The sequence below is a fragment of the Lottia gigantea genome (assembly GCF_000327385.1).
Source record: "Lottia gigantea unplaced genomic scaffold LOTGIsca_118, whole genome shotgun sequence".
In the NCBI taxonomy this organism is placed as follows: domain Eukaryota; kingdom Metazoa; phylum Mollusca; class Gastropoda; family Lottiidae; genus Lottia; species Lottia gigantea.
In genome coordinates, this window is record NW_008707180.1 from 493,695 (window position 1) to 514,252 (window position 20,558).

At 34.8% G+C, this 20,558-nt stretch overlaps 2 protein-coding genes across 2 annotated transcripts in view; both read left to right on the plus strand.

Annotated features, from left to right (window-relative positions):
• Positions 1-2,043: 2,043 nt before the first annotated feature.
• LOTGIDRAFT_171688 (hypothetical protein) lies at positions 2,044-6,597 on the plus strand (the record flags this gene model as incomplete). The annotated part of the gene is made up of 5 exons (XM_009047878.1): positions 2,044-2,262; positions 3,874-4,435; positions 4,605-4,786; positions 5,107-5,324; positions 6,426-6,597. 5 exons carry the CDS (start codon positions 2,044-2,046, stop codon positions 6,595-6,597), a joined length of 1,353 nt encoding a protein of 450 aa, XP_009046126.1.
• Positions 6,598-8,302: 1,705 nt separating this feature from the next.
• The window catches only part of LOTGIDRAFT_171689 (hypothetical protein), a gene marked incomplete at both ends in the record, with an annotated part of 19,468 nt that continues 7,212 nt past the window's right edge, over positions 8,303-20,558 (plus strand). The window contains 12 exons of the mRNA XM_009047879.1: positions 8,303-9,148; positions 9,427-9,615; positions 10,060-10,229; positions 11,015-11,174; positions 12,344-12,492; positions 12,588-12,666; positions 17,306-17,371; positions 17,865-18,012; positions 18,255-18,355; positions 18,695-18,862; positions 19,088-19,245; positions 19,517-19,890. Coding sequence (XP_009046127.1) covers positions 8,303-9,148; positions 9,427-9,615; positions 10,060-10,229; positions 11,015-11,174; positions 12,344-12,492; positions 12,588-12,666; positions 17,306-17,371; positions 17,865-18,012; positions 18,255-18,355; positions 18,695-18,862; positions 19,088-19,245; positions 19,517-19,890 — 2,608 coding nt within the window. The remainder of the gene's footprint in view (positions 9,149-9,426; positions 9,616-10,059; positions 10,230-11,014; positions 11,175-12,343; positions 12,493-12,587; positions 12,667-17,305; positions 17,372-17,864; positions 18,013-18,254; positions 18,356-18,694; positions 18,863-19,087; positions 19,246-19,516; positions 19,891-20,558) is intronic.

The following is a 20,558-nucleotide window of genomic DNA, read 5'->3' on the forward strand; positions in this document are numbered from 1 at the left end:
CAATGCAAGAGCAGCTGACTGGTGCACTTACTTACTTATGTTTGTTATCACCAAAGGATGATTCCTATCGAAAATCAAAAAAATAGAAAAAATATTTAGTATGAATTATTGCCCTTGTTCTTGAAAACGCGCTCAATTTTTAGCTCGTAATCGCTCTAGAAGGTTCAATTCCTGACAGATTTTGACGAAACTTGGTGTGAATTTTTGTTATCACCCAAGGATGATCTGTATCGAAAATCAGAAAAATCCGAAAATATTTAGTATGAGTTATTGCTCTTGTTCTTGAAGGCTCAATTCTTGACAATTTTGATGAAACTTGTTAATATTATTCAGTATCGCCTCAAAAAGTTCAAAAGAAGTGTATGTCTGAAGGTTGAATATTTAATACTGGTAATTGTTACTGTACTATCAAATATTTTGATTTAAAATCAAAGCTGCTAGTGGGCGTACATAACCTTGCCTGGCAAGTTATCTTTAGAATGAATATTGTTTTTAATTCATATAGATCTTTATCAATATTCGATCAAATCACTTTTATAGCTCTACGAGTTCTCCGACAAAATTTTGTAAACGGGTTGACATCTCTGGTTGACTGGTTATTCTTTTAACTTTCCGTTGTTTTTGTAAGTTTTCCGACAAAGTCGGCAGATGGAAGATAGCATATTTAGATTGGATTTGATGGGTGGCCCGTCATATTAACTTTCAGAAAGCCAAAGTATTTCCATACTTTTGATTTTGTTTTGTCCCCTGGATGGACAAATGTGTTTATGCCTTCTTCCATGTCGTCTGCGTACCAGTCTGCGACTAGACAGTAAAGTGGCCTCCCTTGAGGTGTGTTCGTGTGAAAATAGCTTTGAAAGGTGTGTTTGAAAATGACTTTACCGATGATCGATTTTTCATGTTTTAAATCGATTGTAGCAATCGGTAGGACATAATCGATCGACGGCTGATTCCATTGAATGTTTCATGCTTTCATTGCTTTAATATAAAAAAAATTACACTCAAATTGAAAATATACTTGGCTATCGATTATATACATTACACAAAATTTTTACTCTCAAGTAAATTTAAATCCTTATTAAAATAGCTGGAATTATCAAGAAATGTACTGCCCAGGTCGAGATGGAATAATTAAACTGAGGACTTATGCTACTATAATTTACACAAATGAATTTTAACATATATTAATTTGACATAATATTATAAGATACAAAATTTCAATTTGATGAAAAGAAAAAATTCAGATATGTGTAAAGTTGCCGAAATCATTTTATTTTCAATGCACTCAGTGACAGAAATTATCCTACAAATTAAAAGGTAATTATAATGTCTAGATGCTGAAATTTTTAAAGAGAAATAGAGTGAAAAACAAATTATTGATTTTTTTGATTAACGGAAATTCATTTTCTGCATCCATTGGAACCATTTTTGCCAAAATATGGCAAGGGTATGGCCGACAGTCAAAAATTCGATTTCAAACTAACGTTTTTACAAACTTCGTTAAAATAAACAATATTTGTAAATATCTCTGAAAAACGTTTTCAATTCCCAATTGAGCGATGTATAACATGTTTTTATGTGAATTTATGTGGTTTTAGTACGGATTGTTAAAGACGTGTCGACACGGTAGCGCTTTCGACATTTTATATAAAATTGCGTCATTTACCAAATCAAAAAAATGTAAAACGTAAACCTCCACTTATATTTCATTGTAAGGTCTAAATATTAAAACTACCATAATTTCCTGTATCTAGGTTTACACGCGCTAATGCTCAATGTGTTGCTAGGGATATATCACAGTTAGTTACCTTGTGAACGCGACATACAACACCTGTACTATTATATATGCGTATCTGCACATCATGCATTACTACACAATATATATGCAGATCATATCAAGTGTATCTTTCTATATCGCTTTGAGATTAAACTGTTTATATACTGCAGGAGATTTTTTGATAACACGGAAATTTTCTATGGTTCTATAGAAAGGACATTGTTTATTGTGAATTTTTCGAGGAAACAAACATTGGCTAAATGAATATGAGTGGTCACGAAACATTATATTCCATTTTTCGACGAGAAAAACGTCGACAGTATGAAAACTTACAGAAACATAAAGGTGGAATTTTGTCAGCTTTAGTCTTTACAGCGACGACGATTGCTTTAGTCAGAAATATATCACTGGACCTGCCAACGAATGTTCACTCGAAAATCCCTTTAAATTTTACAGATTTGCGGGAGTGTCTTCCACCTTCTGAAGTAAGTTTGTTTTGATAGCAATGTATAAAATTGTACAAGAAATGCCCAAATCAGGTTCAACTTTGATGGTTAGCTGGAATTTTTCAAAAGAACCTGCTGACTTCGATGTTCATTAACACGTATCTCATAATTCACATAAGGACAAAAGGATAATATATGAACAAACTTGTTTAAGTTTGATTGCTGGGGACTTATTACATGCAATAAAACTATGTTAAATACATTCCTCCTACAATTCTACAATTCAATTATTAATCTGGTTGAAATATAGCTTGTAATTAATACGATAATAATAATTATAAATATGATTTACTTGGATAACAATAATCCAATTATAACACGATATTAGCCTCTATAACATTATGTATAGTTTTACATAACATTTAACAACTTAAACAACGTCATATTCACTTCATATTGTCAAAAAGTATTTTGTCAGACAGCACCCTCAAATGTTAATGAGTTACGGATAATCTAACGTGCTGGTACAAGCGTTCTCCCAATTTATGCGGTATCGCATCGCAATTTGTGAGTCTATATAACTGCTTTTGCGTTCCAATATTTTTTAAGAATAGCCAAAATTAAAATTTATCACAACGATCAGATCAAATTGTTTATTTTTCAGTGACCCCTACACTTTCAATTTTATTTATCATTTTACATAGCGAAAGAAATTGTCTTTTGCTTCATAGAAAATAGACCCTGTTACGGCACTGCACACTTTCATACTTAGAATTGAATTGATTTTATATTCAAATGAAAAAAGGTCAAATGCACAGTCAAGTAACCTATTTTCGTGGATATAAGGATTCAACACCGAATTACGTCAAAGTTAAAAAAACGAAAATGTCTTAGGTGTTTCCTCAGATATTCTACATAATTAATTAAAATTGGTTTATTTCGATTTTCTTAATGAATCCTTCACTTTGACCCATATTTCATGAGCAACCAACTCGGCAACGGCAGAATGCGTCCCCTATTTTCGTGTACAATGTTTGATCTATAAATAAGTCGAGAAAAACACGTTGTATGGATACCGGGTGGTATAATTAACTTCTCTTAGTATTTATCTTTAATATCAATTCATTACAACTAGTGACAATTCCTTCAAAGAACCACGATTTAAAAAAAAAAATAATAACTTACAAAATAAGATACGTAGCGTGATTTATTGCTAAAAGTCACTGAAACAACATAAGAGAATGGTCCACTTTGTGTTCCATAGAAATTTTCTGCTGACACGGAATCCGCTAGTTGATCACGTGACTTCATTCTTTGGACTACATTCTAGCAGACGACACTTGGAATTCCGATTACCGCTTGGGATTATAAGGAAATTCGGCCGATAAAAAATGGTGATGTTTGGTAATAAGTGAAATCCGCCATTTTGTATTTGTCAAAGTATACATTAATACATTTTACCTTGCTTGAAACTACTGGATTCATTCTACTAGCTGATATTGTACAGAAAACCCATGTTTATCAAAACAAACTAATGCGGAGGTCGCGCAAGGTCGCTCATGTAAATTATTAATCCTTTCCGGAAATCCACGAATATCAGGTTTCCACGAAATTAGGTTACTTGACTGTATATAATATTTATTTTTTCAGAATAGTCGTTTGGTGAAGATAGCTGGTGAATGTGTTTATGTTTATTCTATTATAGCGAACTATAGAGATCACAGTTCACTATTAACTGTAACTTTAAATGTATGGGATGGTGCTTATACGGAATCGCCAAATTTCTTGTGCTGTCTGCGCTCTGAACCACACGACGTATTCAGCGTGACTCCAAGCAGATTCAATTCACATCATGTTGAGAGTTCGTTTAGAGCCGGACAATATGACTGCTTGGTAGATACCGCAAACAATTTTAGACCAACCCATATGGCTTTAGCAACAAAATCATGTTCACAACTGGACACCAGGTGGATGGAAATCGAATATGCTAAAAGCTCCATCGACCAGTTAGCTATTTGTACTGGTGTCACCCATGGTCAAATCATTCCCGAAATACTTACCGAGTGGTTCGAACTCCAGAAGATTTTGGGAATAGAAAAGATTGTAACGTACGTCCACGATTTACAAGGAGATAGAGAAAAAATATTAACTCATTATCGAGATGAAGGATTACTAGAAATATTATGGTATGATATTCCAGGCAGTATTAAGGGTAAGCTCATTAAAATTATATTTATACCAACATTTCAAGTTTTCAAATCTTGTGTTCAAAACAAATCACTAATTACTAGTTGGAAACGAGACTTTATTTATGTTTACGATATTTTTGCAGGCTGTTTTCAAATGATGATTACAATCTGAAAAGATAATTTTACTTGCAGCTAAAGGTGATCGTGGATTGGAGGCAGAGAATAGATGGTACCCACAATATTACAATGATATTGAAGTAGCGTTATTAGACTGTCAGGAACGCCTAAGAGGTTATAAATATCTTATCGTCAATAAATTTAACGAATTCTTCATACCGAGTGGTGAAATTTTAAATCTTTACGATCTTCTTGAGGTGAGATATCAAAGAGTATTTGTCAAATTATTTTTTGGAGAATGAGTATCAAATAGCCCAATGTCAACTGTATGAGATTTGCTCACTGAATCAATGCATAACCTGATCTATATAGTGATTAGAATTGTTTCGTAGACAGACAATTTGTTTGGATCTTACTTATAAGTATTCTTTCTTTAAACAGTAACTATATGATCATGTATTCGAACGTAACGTAAATGTTAATGTAACATAAATGTTACATTCGAATACATGATCACATAATTACTGTTTATAGAAAGAAAGGAACATCATTTAATTACATTATTTTCTTTATACAGTATCGACTAAAAGTTGAACACCAAGTAGCATCAAGTTTTGCCTTTCCAGTAAAAACATTTATTACAGAATGGAGCAAATCGGACCCAGATAACGAACTATATCATCTACAATATTTACTACGAGCACCCTTGAATCGAACACAAACAAGATCAATTTATATACCTTCTAGAATTCTTTCTTTATCAGCTCCATATTCTAACCAGTATTGTTATCAAAGGTAAAGTCACTATTGATGCTTTGGTTTTTAGCAATGGGATGTAGTCGTCTAAATATTTGTTTTTCACCTAATTTCCCCTGCAGATTTCAAAATAAATGTCTTCGTTACTTGACAGCATTAGCCGTTTCCGTAAAGTTCAACTGCAATTTCAGAAAACGTAAGGTAGGAAGCTACGACACGTATGTTAAAAGTAAACATTATGAGGATCTAGGGCATGTGATGCATAACAATGTCGTCAGATCGTGGATGGCAAGTGTAGTTTACCAAAACAAGAAAAGACAACCTTAAAAACAAAACATCGATGTTGAAATCAGATTGGAACAGGCTGATTAGAATGTTGTCTTTAAAGATTCCATTCATTTCATAGCACAACAAACACTGTTTATTCCCAATTTTGTCCCTTCACGATTCGTCCCTTTTTGAATGTGACCCTTTCCAATTTCGCCCCCTTTTCACTTCGCCCCTGTCCCATCTTGCCCCCTTCCCATTTCGCCCCCTTTTCATTTTGCCCCCTTCCCATTTTGCCGTCAAAAGGTTTAGAGTGTATACATTTAGTTACAGTCTAATTAAAATCAAAAGAGAGTGATTGATAAAGGTTATTTTGACAACTGTTTAAAGTGATATTACGTCTAAGAATGAACTTAAAATTTAAGTTCTCAAAAATGGTCAATATGAGTATATATTCAGTTAGCTTACCTGGTGTCATAAAGTTACAACAGAATTCCTGTGAAATCTGGAAAATTGGAAAATTTATAAAACTAAGTGATTATTGAAAGACGCTTAATCTTAGTATTCAGCGTTTTTCAATAGTTATTTGCATATTTAAGAATAATTACTAAGTTTTTTGGATTTATTGGATTATATAAGGATCCTGTTATGTTATTTATATCATCAGGTATATCTACTGATGAATATATGCTTTTATTGGCCAAGTTTAAAATTCGTAAATATTATGTTCATTCTAAGACGTAGTATTTCTTTCAGAGGCCAGTATTCAGACCTTCACTGAAGTGGCTATAAGAAAGAGCTTTTACAAATTTTCATCAGACTGCATAAAGTAAGTGACGTTTTCAATATTTATTATATCAATCTTTATTTCAGTGTACAGATAAGTGAAGATATTGCTTCATTCCACGAATACAGAGATTGTGAACAAAATGAAGACCAATGTTACTCACCTTCCAAATATCACGATGGCGATTTATTTGCATTTGAAAAAATATTAAAGGAAAAAATGAATGATGTCAATCCAGAGTTTCGTAGAGAATTCTAGAAAAATAATTGTATAAATAATAATAATTGTTCGCTTTTGCTGTGATCATTTGAATCAGCTTTTATGGACGTTGACATTTTTATTATAAAATGTGATACGCACAGCTGTAAATTGTATCCACTGGGCGTATGCTGTGTAAATATTATGCCATGTCCTATCGCATTCGGCAAGACATTGTTTGTCTCAAGTAGCCTCTAATCATGTGAAGTAACGTAGCTCTATTTTATCATAGAACTGTAGGCCATATACATATACTTTTACAAAAAAGAAAAAAAATCACAGAGTGTACCAATCCCCAAATCAAAGTGTTTTCGAAAGAGCTATTCTTAGAAGCCAATAACACTTAATTAATTAGCAAAGTTAAAGTATTAACGTGGATATCAAAATTAGGGGTTGCTGCATCAACACAACATCAACCGCTTCACCAGAGTCTTGAGCTATCACGGTTCCATAGCCCCTCCTCATCCGGAATCTCAACTTCGACAGTTATCCTCCTATGACAATAAGTCGGTCTACCCCCAGTTCCAGGAGGTTCGCGACGCCACTGCGACTAAAGTGTAACACGTGATGATTTAAATAGCTAGTCGCTTGTGCAACAGATCAAACATAGAAACCCTTTTTAAAGGTTTCTGCTAATGCAAGGAAAGTTTTTGACAAATGTGATGTCCAAACCTAAATAGGTTTATTTGTTTGTCCGCAATAGTTATATTAATGTCTTCGATTTGTAAGTTGTAATTATAAAATTTATCATTCTTAAAATAGGTAGGGTCTCTTTAAGGATTAAGAAATGCTACAATGCGCCTGTAGAGACCCTACATACAGTGTGTCTATAGATAAAACACTTTCTATTTTATTTTTCTTTAAGTTATTCATATACAACGTATTGTACATGTATATGCAAAACGAACAATGATAAGCAATAACACCTAACCCTTAATACAAAAATGACAGTTACCATTGTACCATTTAGTACCTACACAATACAGATAGTCGAATATTGTTAAGTATCTAAGTAGGCCTATACATTTTATTCCTTATTGTTTACTGTTACAATTCGGAAAATGAACAATCGGAACCTTTAGTGGTTGCTATGATGGAAGACTCGATTTCACAATACAATTGGAAAAATATCAGCAAGAACTTAACGCATCGTTGAAATCAAAAGATTGTCTCGACTTGAAATGTTTTAAGGATTCGTAATTTCAATTGCTCGTTTGATATGTTACGGTTTCAGAGTACCTTCCGGCACGTTATGACTGAGTTCATATTTTGTACTTAACAACTACTCGGTTTCGTGTGGGTAACTCGTTGTGAAAAAAAGGAAATCAACATATACTGATAGTTGTAACATAGGCTTATAACTTTTTCAATTTTCAATTCTATTTCATTTTCTATGAGAATTTAACTGATTACAATTATTTCACTGACCCACAATGATCCCCCACATATCACGTGATCGTGCAGAAGGTGTATCGTTATATTTATTCGGACAGTTGGAATAACTTGAAGGTGAGTAAACTTTATCTTTTTGCAATATTTTAAGTGTCCTGTGAAAATTTTAACATTTACTAAATATCTATCAAACCAATGTGTATTGAAATATGATTCGAATCAGTACAAGCTTAAGACCTCTTTGTGCTTTGATAAATTTCACATGTTAAAAGAATAAAAATCCATGTATTTATTAGGTTGATGATATATAACTATGTATTCAATGAAGAGAAATCCAAATAATATTTCCACCTTTAAATTGGATTTTGATCCCTCGGATGGATACCATGATCTGACTGACTATACCGACAGTGACGATTGTAGTAGTGAAGGCTCAATTAACATCTCAATCAGAGCACCAGATCCGAGTAGATGCGACACCGGCAAGCAGTCTTTGAAGGCGAATCGATCCAGATCAAGATGGTCAACAAGTGCATGTTCTAGGGGCAGACAGCTGTATGGAAACTCCTCTTGTAGAACTACTTCAGGTTATGTTCGAGACATACGAACACCGGAAGTGCCAAACCAAAGAGTGGTTTATATGCATAGAGGCGGAATTGTTTCTGTTGAACCTGCCCCATCTAACTATCGTCCACATTCTACTGCAAAGCGAGAATCTATTTCGACACCGTATAATCAGCAAACTCGTTCTGATCTCTTGTCAGCTATTCACAAAGCATGGAATAGGTGTTCCAATGTTCGAGATTCCATGAAGCGTTCAAGAACCTTTCATGCTGGAAACACTCAAAAGCCGGTAACCATTGGTGATGAATTGGCCAGAAGACCAAAAACTTACACCAGTAGAAAAGGATCCAAGAGCGCAAGATGTCGATTAGTGGCTTTTGAAAACCAAATGTTTCGGCCTGAAAGTTACAAAGATTTTGAGAGTTTGGCAAAATCCACTGATTTGGTTGCTAAGAGGTTAAAGATAATGGTAGCAGAGCGTAGAATAAGATCAGCCATGACACCAGACGAGATACGAGCTAGACGCAGGCGTCGTTTTAGGTATCAGAGAGATGACGAGGAAGAAAAACCAGTAGACACTGAGAAACCTTCTAGGGTGAGCCAAATATTTAGCATTTATCTACCTAACTCTAGTGACTGGTGAAATATTGTTGAGAAACAATAATTAATATGAAAGGGGTTGTAATCATGTGTGTCTATGTCTGTTATAACTTTATAACCTTAACTTGAACCGAATACCGAATAATTGTTTATGTTGCACATCATTTCAGGAAGTTTTTGCTGTATCACTTTATAAGACCTAAACAATATAATATATTATAATCATCGTAATTGAATGCTTTAATGTGTTCATTCCTTTTTATATATTTCCAGATGTTCCGAAAGTTTCGGATGATAGCTATCCTGGCAGTGACCATGGTGAGGCTGTTATGGGTTATTATAGGTATCAGTGAAACTAAATCTATCAGGACGGCGACTGAAATGCAATGGCAGACGTTATATTCGACCAGAAAATCAGATAGAAAACTTTCTTTTGACAAAACCCTTTATACTAGAGAAAGGGTAAGTACTTAAATTGAAAAGAAAAGTGAACACGAAACGAAACATTTAGTTTGGAATTAGATTGGAACTGGCTTAAACGGTGAGCTATATTCGAGACTAAGGTACGATTTGTCATCCCTTTAATAGTACGAAATACAGACGGAAACAAAAGGTCTAGTAACATACTAAACGTGTGACTATTTCAAGTTTTCATCAGTAATGAGCCTTTATTTCCGGACGAATATGAATTTGTTTTACAGTAGCTAAGAAATAAAGCCCGGAATTCAATTCTACCACTACTCTTGATTTGGAGCTCTGGATGTATGCCTAAAGGTTCAGAACATCATAAATGTTATGCTAGTTTTATCAGGCTCTTTTTATTCAATAATTTTTCAAAACTATAAGGATTTACCTTGGTGCATTGTTTCAAAGGGTATAAGGTAAATGATATATATCTTATTACAGGCAACTACCTCAATGCCCAAATGGGCAATCCGCATTTTAGAGACACCACCACATCTACGAACAGAGCAAGATTGTAGGAAGATACACAACTTGATGAGAGGGATGCAGAGTTTTGACAAATTCACTGAAAATATCCAATTTTCACTGTGTAGAGCATTTACTTATCAGTGGTAAGTGGTGGAACCAATCCCAGTGCCTCTCTAGCATATATTGACTTAAAGTAATACGTCTTAGAATGAACATAAAATTTAAGTTGTCAAGAATGGTCAATATGAGTATATATTCATCAGTGAACATACCTGGTGTCATAAAGTTACAACAGAATTCCTGTGAAATCTGGAAAATTCATTAAACTAAGTATTTATTGAAAAACGCTTAATCTTGATATTAAGTGTTTTTCAATAGTTAATTGCATACTTTTGGATAATTACTAAGTTTTTTGGATTTATCGGATAATATAAGGATCCTGTTATGTTATTTATGAGACCAGGTATATCTACTGGCTCTTATTCGCCAAGTTTAAAATTCTTAATTTTTATGTTCATTGTAAGACGTTGTATCACTTGAACAAACATAGATAGGGCACTGTAAGAACCCTTGTCGCCGATTCGTTGAAACCATTTCTTTTGATGGTCAGTAACTTGACTATTAGGCTATCTCTGTAGCCAGTCACACCGCGGCCTAAGAGAAATTTTTTAACACAACAATTTAACAATTTTCATTATGTTGACAATATAAATTGTTGAAGCGTTGTGTTCAATGGGACTTGGAAGAAGTATACAATAAAACTCCGTTATTTAATATGACCCCTGTCCCTACAAATATAACGAACCAAGATGGGCATCACTAACGAAGCGGAGTTTGCTCACCCTCATTGTCACCTGATGCAACACTGCGATTGTCAAATTGTATCAAACTAATAAATTGATTATATTTCTTATACTTTTTTTTACAGTGTGACAGAGGGAAGAGTTATTTTAAGGAAAGGTCATGTGGGTTATAATTTCTATTTTGTGTTCTCTGGATCCGCGTTCGTCAACGTAGAAGATGTAAATAGTAGCGGAGAGAAATTTGTTAAAACTGAAGCTGTTGTGAAAAAGGGGGATTCGTTTGGTGTAAGTATTTTACTAATTAAGCTACATCCTTCCTAGTTATTTTACTTCGCTATGATCTACCTACATAATATGAGTAGAGCCTACATTATGGTAAAATATGTAAAACCATAATTATTGGCCATTGGCAGACAGACGGTGGGTGTCAAATTCCGAATTCCCAACTGGGTCAGAAAAGACAAAAAATCGAAACTAAAATTGTGTCAAAGGTCGTGCCCAAATTCGGGAATCAAAACATTTTACATCGAAAAACGAATATTTTTAAATGCTTTCATTTGGTCAAATCACAATTTTTTTCTTTATTATTCACGTACACTGTGCTAATTTATAATGATGCCGTCTATGAATTGATATTTTTGATTTTTAATAAATATTATCGCCATTATTCAATGGGCACTTTGTATTGTTTTGTGATCGAAGGCGTCTTCCCATTATCTCCCTTGAATGTCAAGGAGACAACTCAGTGGGAGATTTAAATCTAAATAGCTACCAAAAGTTTGAACTCTCAGAAAATTTGTTGGTCTATAAGGAGGCTGCAGGAGAAGATTGGAAACACACCTCTACAGCTACGTGGCATTAAATGAAAACCTGTTAGGGAATCACAGTCGGATTTAAATACTAGTACTACTCCTCCATGCTATCCACGGAGATATGTCTAAAAAAGGAGCTGCTAAACCTAACTGGTAAAGGATGCGTCATGACAACAATATACTGTAATAATAGTAAAAATACTAATGTGAAAAGGAAAGTGACTGAAGTCACAAAGTTTCATGTCAATGTGAATGATGGGGAGAAAACAAAAGATACATACGCCTACTACCAGCTGTCAGAAATGATAACAAAATCTTTAATGGCTTAATAATGAATTTTCAAATAATCTTAAAATCATCTTTAAGTCATAACTCCGTTCAACCTTTGTGCACGCCCCTTGGCGCAAATTTAGTTTTCGGACAGTTCGGAAGGTTCGGGAATTCGGAATTTTACACCCACCGGCAGACAGAGCTTAGACGTGATTCTTGTTTTTCTAGATTTGGCTTACGCACCCACAATTTTGAAACATCATTTGATTAATCGAGTCATCGCATGAATAAACGTAATGATCAAAAATGAATAAAAGTTGTTTCTGCTACACAAGAATATCTATTACACTCACTTTTAAACTGTTTCTGTAGGAATTAGCGTTACTACAGAATGTAACAAGAACTGCTACCGTGGCTGTACGAGAAACAATAGAATTACTGGTGGTACATCAAGATGTGTTCGCTAACGTTTGTCCACAAATATTCGAACAAGAATTGTGTGAAAAGGAAGAATTTTTGAGGTAAGACTAAGAGTTATTTGAACTTTCTTAATAACTGTAGACATACATGTAACGGTTTAGTAAATTAACTTTTACATTTTGTCAATTGTTTTCAGGCGCCTTCCCATATTTACTGAAAAATGGTGGCCAAAAGAAGCTCTGAGAAATTTATGTTTAGAATCACAGATCCAAGAGGTAATATCTTTAACCCTTTATCCTTCGTTCAATAAGTTGCAATAGCTGCACAATAGGATTGAAATAAAATATGAAAGTGGCTAAACATTTATTACATTTTCAAGTAATAATCCAATGCAATAAAAACAAGTAATTGAACAATGAATGAAAATTACATACAATACATATAAAAACAAATATCGAAACATTTTTACAACATAAAATCCCAAATAAAGCATATTAATTAAGCGTTAACCCTCAGCAATACTACTGGGAGGGTGGGAGGGTTTTAAAACTAATAAGCGATCGAGGCTTAGCACGCTAACTGCACAACAAGGCAAGCAAGGCTATAAACAAAACGAGGCTAGCTTATGAATATGCGTGAAGGTCGGGTCAGGTCAGGTTAGGTCAGCGAGTACACTACAGGTCATAGTTAAAATTAGATTTAACAAAATCTTCACTTTAACCCTTTGTACTTCGTTCAATAAGTTGCAATAGCTGCACAATAGGATTGAAATAAAATATGAAAGTGGCTAAACATTTATTACATTTTCAAGTAATAATCCAATGCAATAAAAACAAGTAATTGAACAATGAATGAAAATTACATACAATACATATAAAAATAAATATCGAAACATTTTTATAAAATAAAATCCCAAACCTACACGTACTTGTATAAAAAATGACGTTGTGTCTATTGTTTAAAGTGTTTTAGGGATTAAGCATGAAAAATTATGCATAGCCTGCTGGCGAAGATGTAGATCGGAATGCACATAACGCTGGAAGCACTCGCTGGACCAATAACCCAGGAGTTTGATATTGCTATCGCTTAAACCGACAGAGGATGCCCAAGAGGCGGCACCACGGCGAAAGGAGTGTCCGCCATAGAGTTTATAGTTTAACCCAATGACATGCAAAATATACTGAAAAGATCGCAAAAAAGTATTGTAACTCAGGAAAGAGCCATTTTGCAACAAAAAGAGCGGGGAACCTGGAAGGCATAAGATATTATGGAGCGCAGTTACTGGGCAAAGCGGGTGATTTTGCAAATGAGGCAATAAGACAAAGATATCCTTAGTGCGAAACTGAATCGTTTTAGTGACTTTAAGTCGAACAATTAAACCTTCCTTTGTAATCTGGACATCGCGTCGTTGTATATCAACAGCCGGATCAAAATGGTCCTTAATAAGAAAATTAATCGGTCTAAGGAAGCCAAAAAAACCAAGCAAACAAGCAGCCCAAAAAATTTTGTTGTTATAGTTTTGTAAATCCAAAGCCGCGTGGATTTTAAGAAGCAAAGTAGGCGTGACAGGTGTTTTACAGTTTTGACCTGCCCCTAGTTCTCGCTTGACTCCAGTCAATAAATGTTGAACAGTCCAGCTCTGAATAGGATCGGTTAAATTTTTCGACTTATATAACAAAGAAATAATATTCAAATAAGATCTAATACTGCTATAAGTAAAGTTTTTGACATCAACAAGATAAGCTATATACATTTCTATAGTAGCATTTTTGACAGGAAACACTGGAAGAGCATATTGCCTACAAAGTCTTCCAGTGTGTTTGATAAGTTTTGCGAGTAGTGTTAGCCCATCCCTTGCCTTTCAAACGTTCCACTGTAGAATATAGCCGGTTCAAGCCCCATTCTCGGGGAACCCCACCTATAAGTAAAAAACAAAGGTGTCACATGGTTGAGAAGTTCTGAAGCGTGGAAGAAAAGATCATAACTTCCCAAGACGCTATAAAGTCGGCTGAGTTGATCTGGTTCATGTAGCCTCGAAGCAGCATCAGCAGCAATATTAAGTCGACCAGGGATATATCTGGCTATTAAGTCAAAGTTAAATATGGCTGACAACCAAAACAGAAATCGCAAGAAGCACATCAAGCTACGATTGCGAGATGTTCCTTTGTTTAACACATACTTGGTTGTCATATTGTCTGTGTTCACAATTACTTTCTTGTTTTGCCACTGAGGTCCCCAACGTATCGCAGAAAGAACCACTGACATGGTTTCTTTGATATTAATGTGATCATTGGCAATTATAGACAAATCCAGATTTCAATTTGTATAGAAAAAATCACCTCGGAAGACACCGCCACAACCATCCGAAGACGCGTCCGTAAACACAGTAGTTATAGGCTTAGGATCGATAAATTTTACCGACCCATTGAAAATTCTGAGGAATTTAATCCACCACGCTAAATCTTCGAAGAAAAATTCGTCAAGTATTTCACATTAGCATTTCACTAAAAGGTGACACTGTATCAAAAAGTCGTCGCATAAAAGTCCGCCCCCCTTTAATCACTTGGCTAGCCCAATTTAATTTTCCACATAAAGGACATAAGTTGCTTTACACTAGCGCGTTTTCGAAACAAAAATGATTGCAACACTTCCAAAAGCTCAGCTTGTTTTGGCGGAGGAAGGGTTAAAGTAAGGCGCTCAGTGTCGATCGCTATGCCTAAAAAAACCTAAATGCTTGACGGGGCCTTCCACCTTGGACCAATTTATATTGAATCCTAAGTCGCGTAAGGTTAAAAGTAAGAGTTGTAGCCCTTCATTAAACTTATCAAAATCATCTTCGATAATCAGGACATCATCAAGGTATACAATACATGTCACATTGTAACGAGTTAGCATAATGTTACACACGGCAGATGTTATTCTTTGAAAAAGCATTGGACTGTGAGAATGTCCAAAGGGTAGCTTGCGATCGAACATGTAAGTAGGGGTGTTACGGCCTTTAAAAGTCCACTGCAATCCTGCCTTACTACATAACACTGACCGATATGCACTCTTTAAGTCTACCTTAGCTAAGAAACTGTCAGGCTTAATTAGCTCCAAAGCGCAACGCAAGTCCATGTATGAGCAAGATGTATCTGATGTGTACGAGTTAAGGGAAAGACCCTCGGGTCTACTAGCATCGTGTATAATGCGAATCCCACCATCCGGCTTTGGTATGGCTCCCAAAGAGCTGACTATGGTAGGCTTGACATCGGTGACAACGTAATTGCCAAGCTCGATTTCCCGCAAGATTTGAGTTTCAACCTGGTCATGGTAAGCGGTTGCTGATCTATAGTTTTTGCGGTCGACAGGTTTATGGGGACCGTAAACGTTGCTGAGAAGAAACCCGTTGCGTACGCCGTCAAGCAAAAAGTCCCTGTCTTTGAAATTATCAGGTAGAAGCCTACACCATGCGTTGTATTTCAAGCAATTAGCGCGACTCGACTCACTCATTATATCTCGAATGTCTATAAAATTGAAGGCGATGGGGCGATTGTAGTTTTTTGCCGAGGCGTTAGCTGACGGGTGTGTATGTCCAACTGCTGAGTGAGACGAAGACATGCACAATGCACAATTGTGTGCCATCTTCCAGTCAACGCGGTTACAAATGTCAGTATTAAAATTTCTGCAAATTTCACGACCATCAGTGAGAAAAGGTCCTTTACGTCGATCGGATTGGTTGCCCATGTAGCGAGTTGCACCACTCCGATGGGTCTTATTTTGACGATCATTGATAACATTGGCACCCTGAAAGGCACGGATTGCAGGATGTCGCGTTTTAAAATCAATTGGAATTCCCGAATATCTTGACGGTGTGTGCCCCATTCAAATTTTTCCATTGCTTGATGCTCTCTGTATTCCTTATCATAATTAGGATCGAATACCATACGTACTTGGAGGCAAGGCGAAAGATTTCTGATGTGTCCCGGATATAAGATATGAATCCTGCAGTATCTATTTGATTCTGTTTTAAAAGTTCCAATAAAATTTGGTTGTTTGCATACCCCCATTCCTCAATTGAGACTCTATCAAGGGTTTTTTTTCTTAGCAACATGTTAGGCATGTCGTTGATAACCACAACAGGCGTTTCAACATTTTCATTTGCAAGTTGTACAGTCTTACCGCTAGTTAGAGTTTCTCCCGTCGCTTCAGAAACGTTCTCCATGTCTCTTACTCCCTCCACAGTCTTTTTCCTGCTTGATGACATCTATGATTGTAGGAGAAATCCGCTATTAAACTTTTTAAAACTAATAAGCGATCAAGGCTTAGCACGCTAACTGCACAACAAGGCAAGCAAGGCTATAAACAAAACGAGGCTAGCTTATGAATATACGTGAAGGTCGGGTCAGGTCAGGTCAGGTCAGCGAGTACACTACAGGTCATAGTTAAAATTAGATTTAACAAAATCTGCACTTCAAGGGACTTTTTTTCTTTTACTAGTAAAAAAAATACCAAAAGATACATGCATTTCATATGTCTTCTTCTACTGGTAATAAGAATCAGTATTTATTTCTGCTAGTAAAATCACCAAGAGATACATGCATTTCATCTGTATTCTTTTACTATTAAAAAAACACGAAGAGAAACATGCATTTCATCAGAACAGTCTTCTCCTAGTAAAAATCACCAAGAGATACAATATGCATTTCATCAGAACAGTCTTCTCCTAGTAAAAATCACCAAGAGATACAATATGCATTTCATCAGTACAGTCTTCTCCTAGTAAAAATCACCAAGAGATACATGAATTTCATCTGTATTCTTCTACTAGTATAATATATCAGAGCGGTCATTCTGATAACTGTAACAAGCCTTCATTGTGCCAAAGACTTAAAAAGGTGTTCCCAACATATAGTAATTGTTATTCAATTCCAGTTCTCCATCAACAAGTTAATTGTACGAGATAGCCGAAAAGACAACTGGATTTATATTGGAATGGAGGTAAAATATTGTCTAAATGTTTGTACAGATGTGAACGATTGTCAAATCTCAAATTAAATGAGTTCCAAAACAACTCTTTTATGTGAGCACCGAATGTTTTATAAATAGACATTTAAAATATGCGTCAGTGGTTTTCAATCTGTTTCTTTCTGTTACCCCTTTAAGGATACTGATTAATAACATCCCCCCCCCCCCCCCTTCCCTCCCCCGTCACATTACTTACTATTTCGAGATTTTCTCTCGGGTTTTCATACAATCTTGTCAATATCGGAGAATATAGACAGAAGAACTTGAATTATAATTGTTCGCAAATTGATTGCAAGGCCTCATTATTCACAACAAATTTCAAAATAACATCTTCTGGTGTGATTACTACTAGGTTGAAGCCCCCTTATATTCTTAAATGTTGAAATAAAGTACCCGGTAAAACACCGTTTTATTCTGTGGGCTGGTTGTCATTGTAGAGAAGTTTAAATTTGTGAATTATTTATAGGGTAAGGCTCAAATAATCCGATGTTTAACTCTAGAAGATGATGGTTTAAAAGATAAAGCTAGGGCGGCCAAAAGAAGACAGTCGCAATTCATATCTGAGGATTTGGTAGAACTGTTCAGAAAATTAACACCGACTTTGAAGAAAAAGGGTAATTCTGACCAGTCTTTGGTGTTGGTTTGTTTTTCCTGGCCGACAGTTCCGTAAAATTGCCTGAATGTATACGTTATCTAACTCAATAACCTTGAATAGTCAACGCAGAGTGGCCTTTCTTCTGAAGGGTAAAGATTGCCAAGGGGTGGAGGCACTGCAGAACTTGGAAGTATATCTTAAAGAAGAATAACGAAATGTTAATAATGTAATAAATTGAAAATATTATATTTTGTGTATTAGGTTCTAAGACAAGTGAAGTAGGAGTTTCTAGAGAACAAGATAAAGATGAAAAAGAGAAACTTTTAGAATCATTGGGTTTAGAATATGTTGAAACAGGAAAGGTATGTTCCACCACAAACCACCCCTTTAAGATTACATAGATTGACTGTATGAGCATTTTAATTTGTTCAGAAATCACTATTCAAGATAAAACATTTACACGTTCAGTGGTTACACATTTCGTCTTTGTCTACCAAAATACGGCTGATTACCACACATTTAAAACTATTAAAGAATTATATGGATCCTGCAGTATGAGTTCAGTCTATTTCATTATTTATTGTAAAAAGAGGGTGTAATCTTTGTTTTCTGAGCGTCATTTGGTTGAATTTCCTACTCTTCAATACAATTATGGAAAAATATTTCAATATAAATAGACACATTAATGCTTTGTGTTGTAGAGAAAAGAGACATTTATAGAGGAGTTACAGGAAAATGAACGTAAGAAAGAATTGGAATACATCCTCGGTCCAAAAACCTTGTCATCGTTAATGGCTTTAGAACAGGAAAAAGGCAAAACAAATGTGGTTTATTTAAATATAGGAACTCTTCGACCAAATGATATTTTTGTAAGTTCCAACTCTAATTACCGAAACCTGCCTTGAGGAAACTCTTGTTTCCTGTTGAATCTCCTTTTGATGCTCAAATCTATAAAAACATAAAGACCGGCACCAATGACTATACAAATAATATGCCAAATATCTAATATAAATCAAGTCGAAATAGAAAAATCCCATGAACCTACAGATCTTCAAGGACTGAATGTAGTAAAAGCATCACTGTTAATTTTCTAGGATTTTCATTCTATAATCAACGAAGAAAGTCAAGCTAACAGTTATCATCTATTGGTTAGTTATGGGGCGAGGATATTAAAAATCAAGAAAAGTGATTTGTTTCGTTATGCTACACCCGAGACCATAGAGCATGTCCGAAACATCACAGCTAGCAACAAGTAAGAACTAATTCAGTAACAGTAATATGATACACTGTCACTGTATATACGTGACGCTGAGTGGTAGGATTTGGCCGTAGTTGTAGAACTGGACGTCGACTTTTATTTCTGAAAAGACATAGATTTAACTGAAATTGAGTCTTATCGGTTAGCAAAGCATATATGACCGTATCCCCAACTAATACGATGTTTGTGGGTGTGTGGATATTGTTACAATGTTAAAGATCATGTAAAAGCTGGTTACAAAAGAATGATTTCTATTCCTATTTAGTTACCCAACAGACGCAGTACTACTTGAATCGTACAGACAGAAATCACAGTGGGATGAATACAAAACCAACATAACCTCTACACAACTTCAATCTCATTTACATAACCATCATAAGTTCCCACAAGGTCATCTGAAAAAATCAGCAGCAAAACAAACTGATTATCATCAGCAAAATAAACTTATTTCAACTTTAAAGAAGAATCAAAAGAAAGCTATACAAGAAGAAGAAGAATCCAAAAAGCAAGAAAGTTGTATGTCGAGACGCCAGTCAGCAGCATTAATAGATCTACAAATAAACGTCCAGACTATGAAACTCCCTGAAAACAACGTTCGCTTTGATGAACCTATAATAGTACGCCGTAACAGTATGCAGGGTAGGATAATGTTTAGTATTTCTTTACCTCAGCGTTTCTCATAAGAGGAGTAAGTCATATCTTTCTGGACTACAATAAATAAGCCTGAATTGAATATAACGAACATTACTTTGAATTTAGAAACAGGACTCGAACTTCCTTTCTTTATTAATTCTGTAATTTATATCCATTCACATCTATTCATGATTCATTAATATTCATTCACATTCATTCTTATCAATATTCATTCACATTCATTCCTAACAATATTCATTCTTATCAATATTCATTCACATTCATTCCTATCAATATTCATTCACATTCATTCTTATCAATATTCATTCACATTCATTCTTATCAATATTCATTCACATTCATTCTTATCAATATTCATTCACATTCATTCTTATCAATATTCATTCACATTCATTCTTATCCATATTCATTCACATTCATTCCTATCAATATTCATTCACATTCATTCTTATCAATATTCATTCACATTCATTCTTATCAATATTCATTCACATTCATTCTTATCAATATTCATTCACATTCATTCTTATCAATATTCATTCACATTCATTCTTATCCATATTCATTCACATTCATTCCTATCAATATTCATTCACATTCATTCTTATCAATATTCATTCACATTCATTCCTATCAATATTCATTCTTATCAA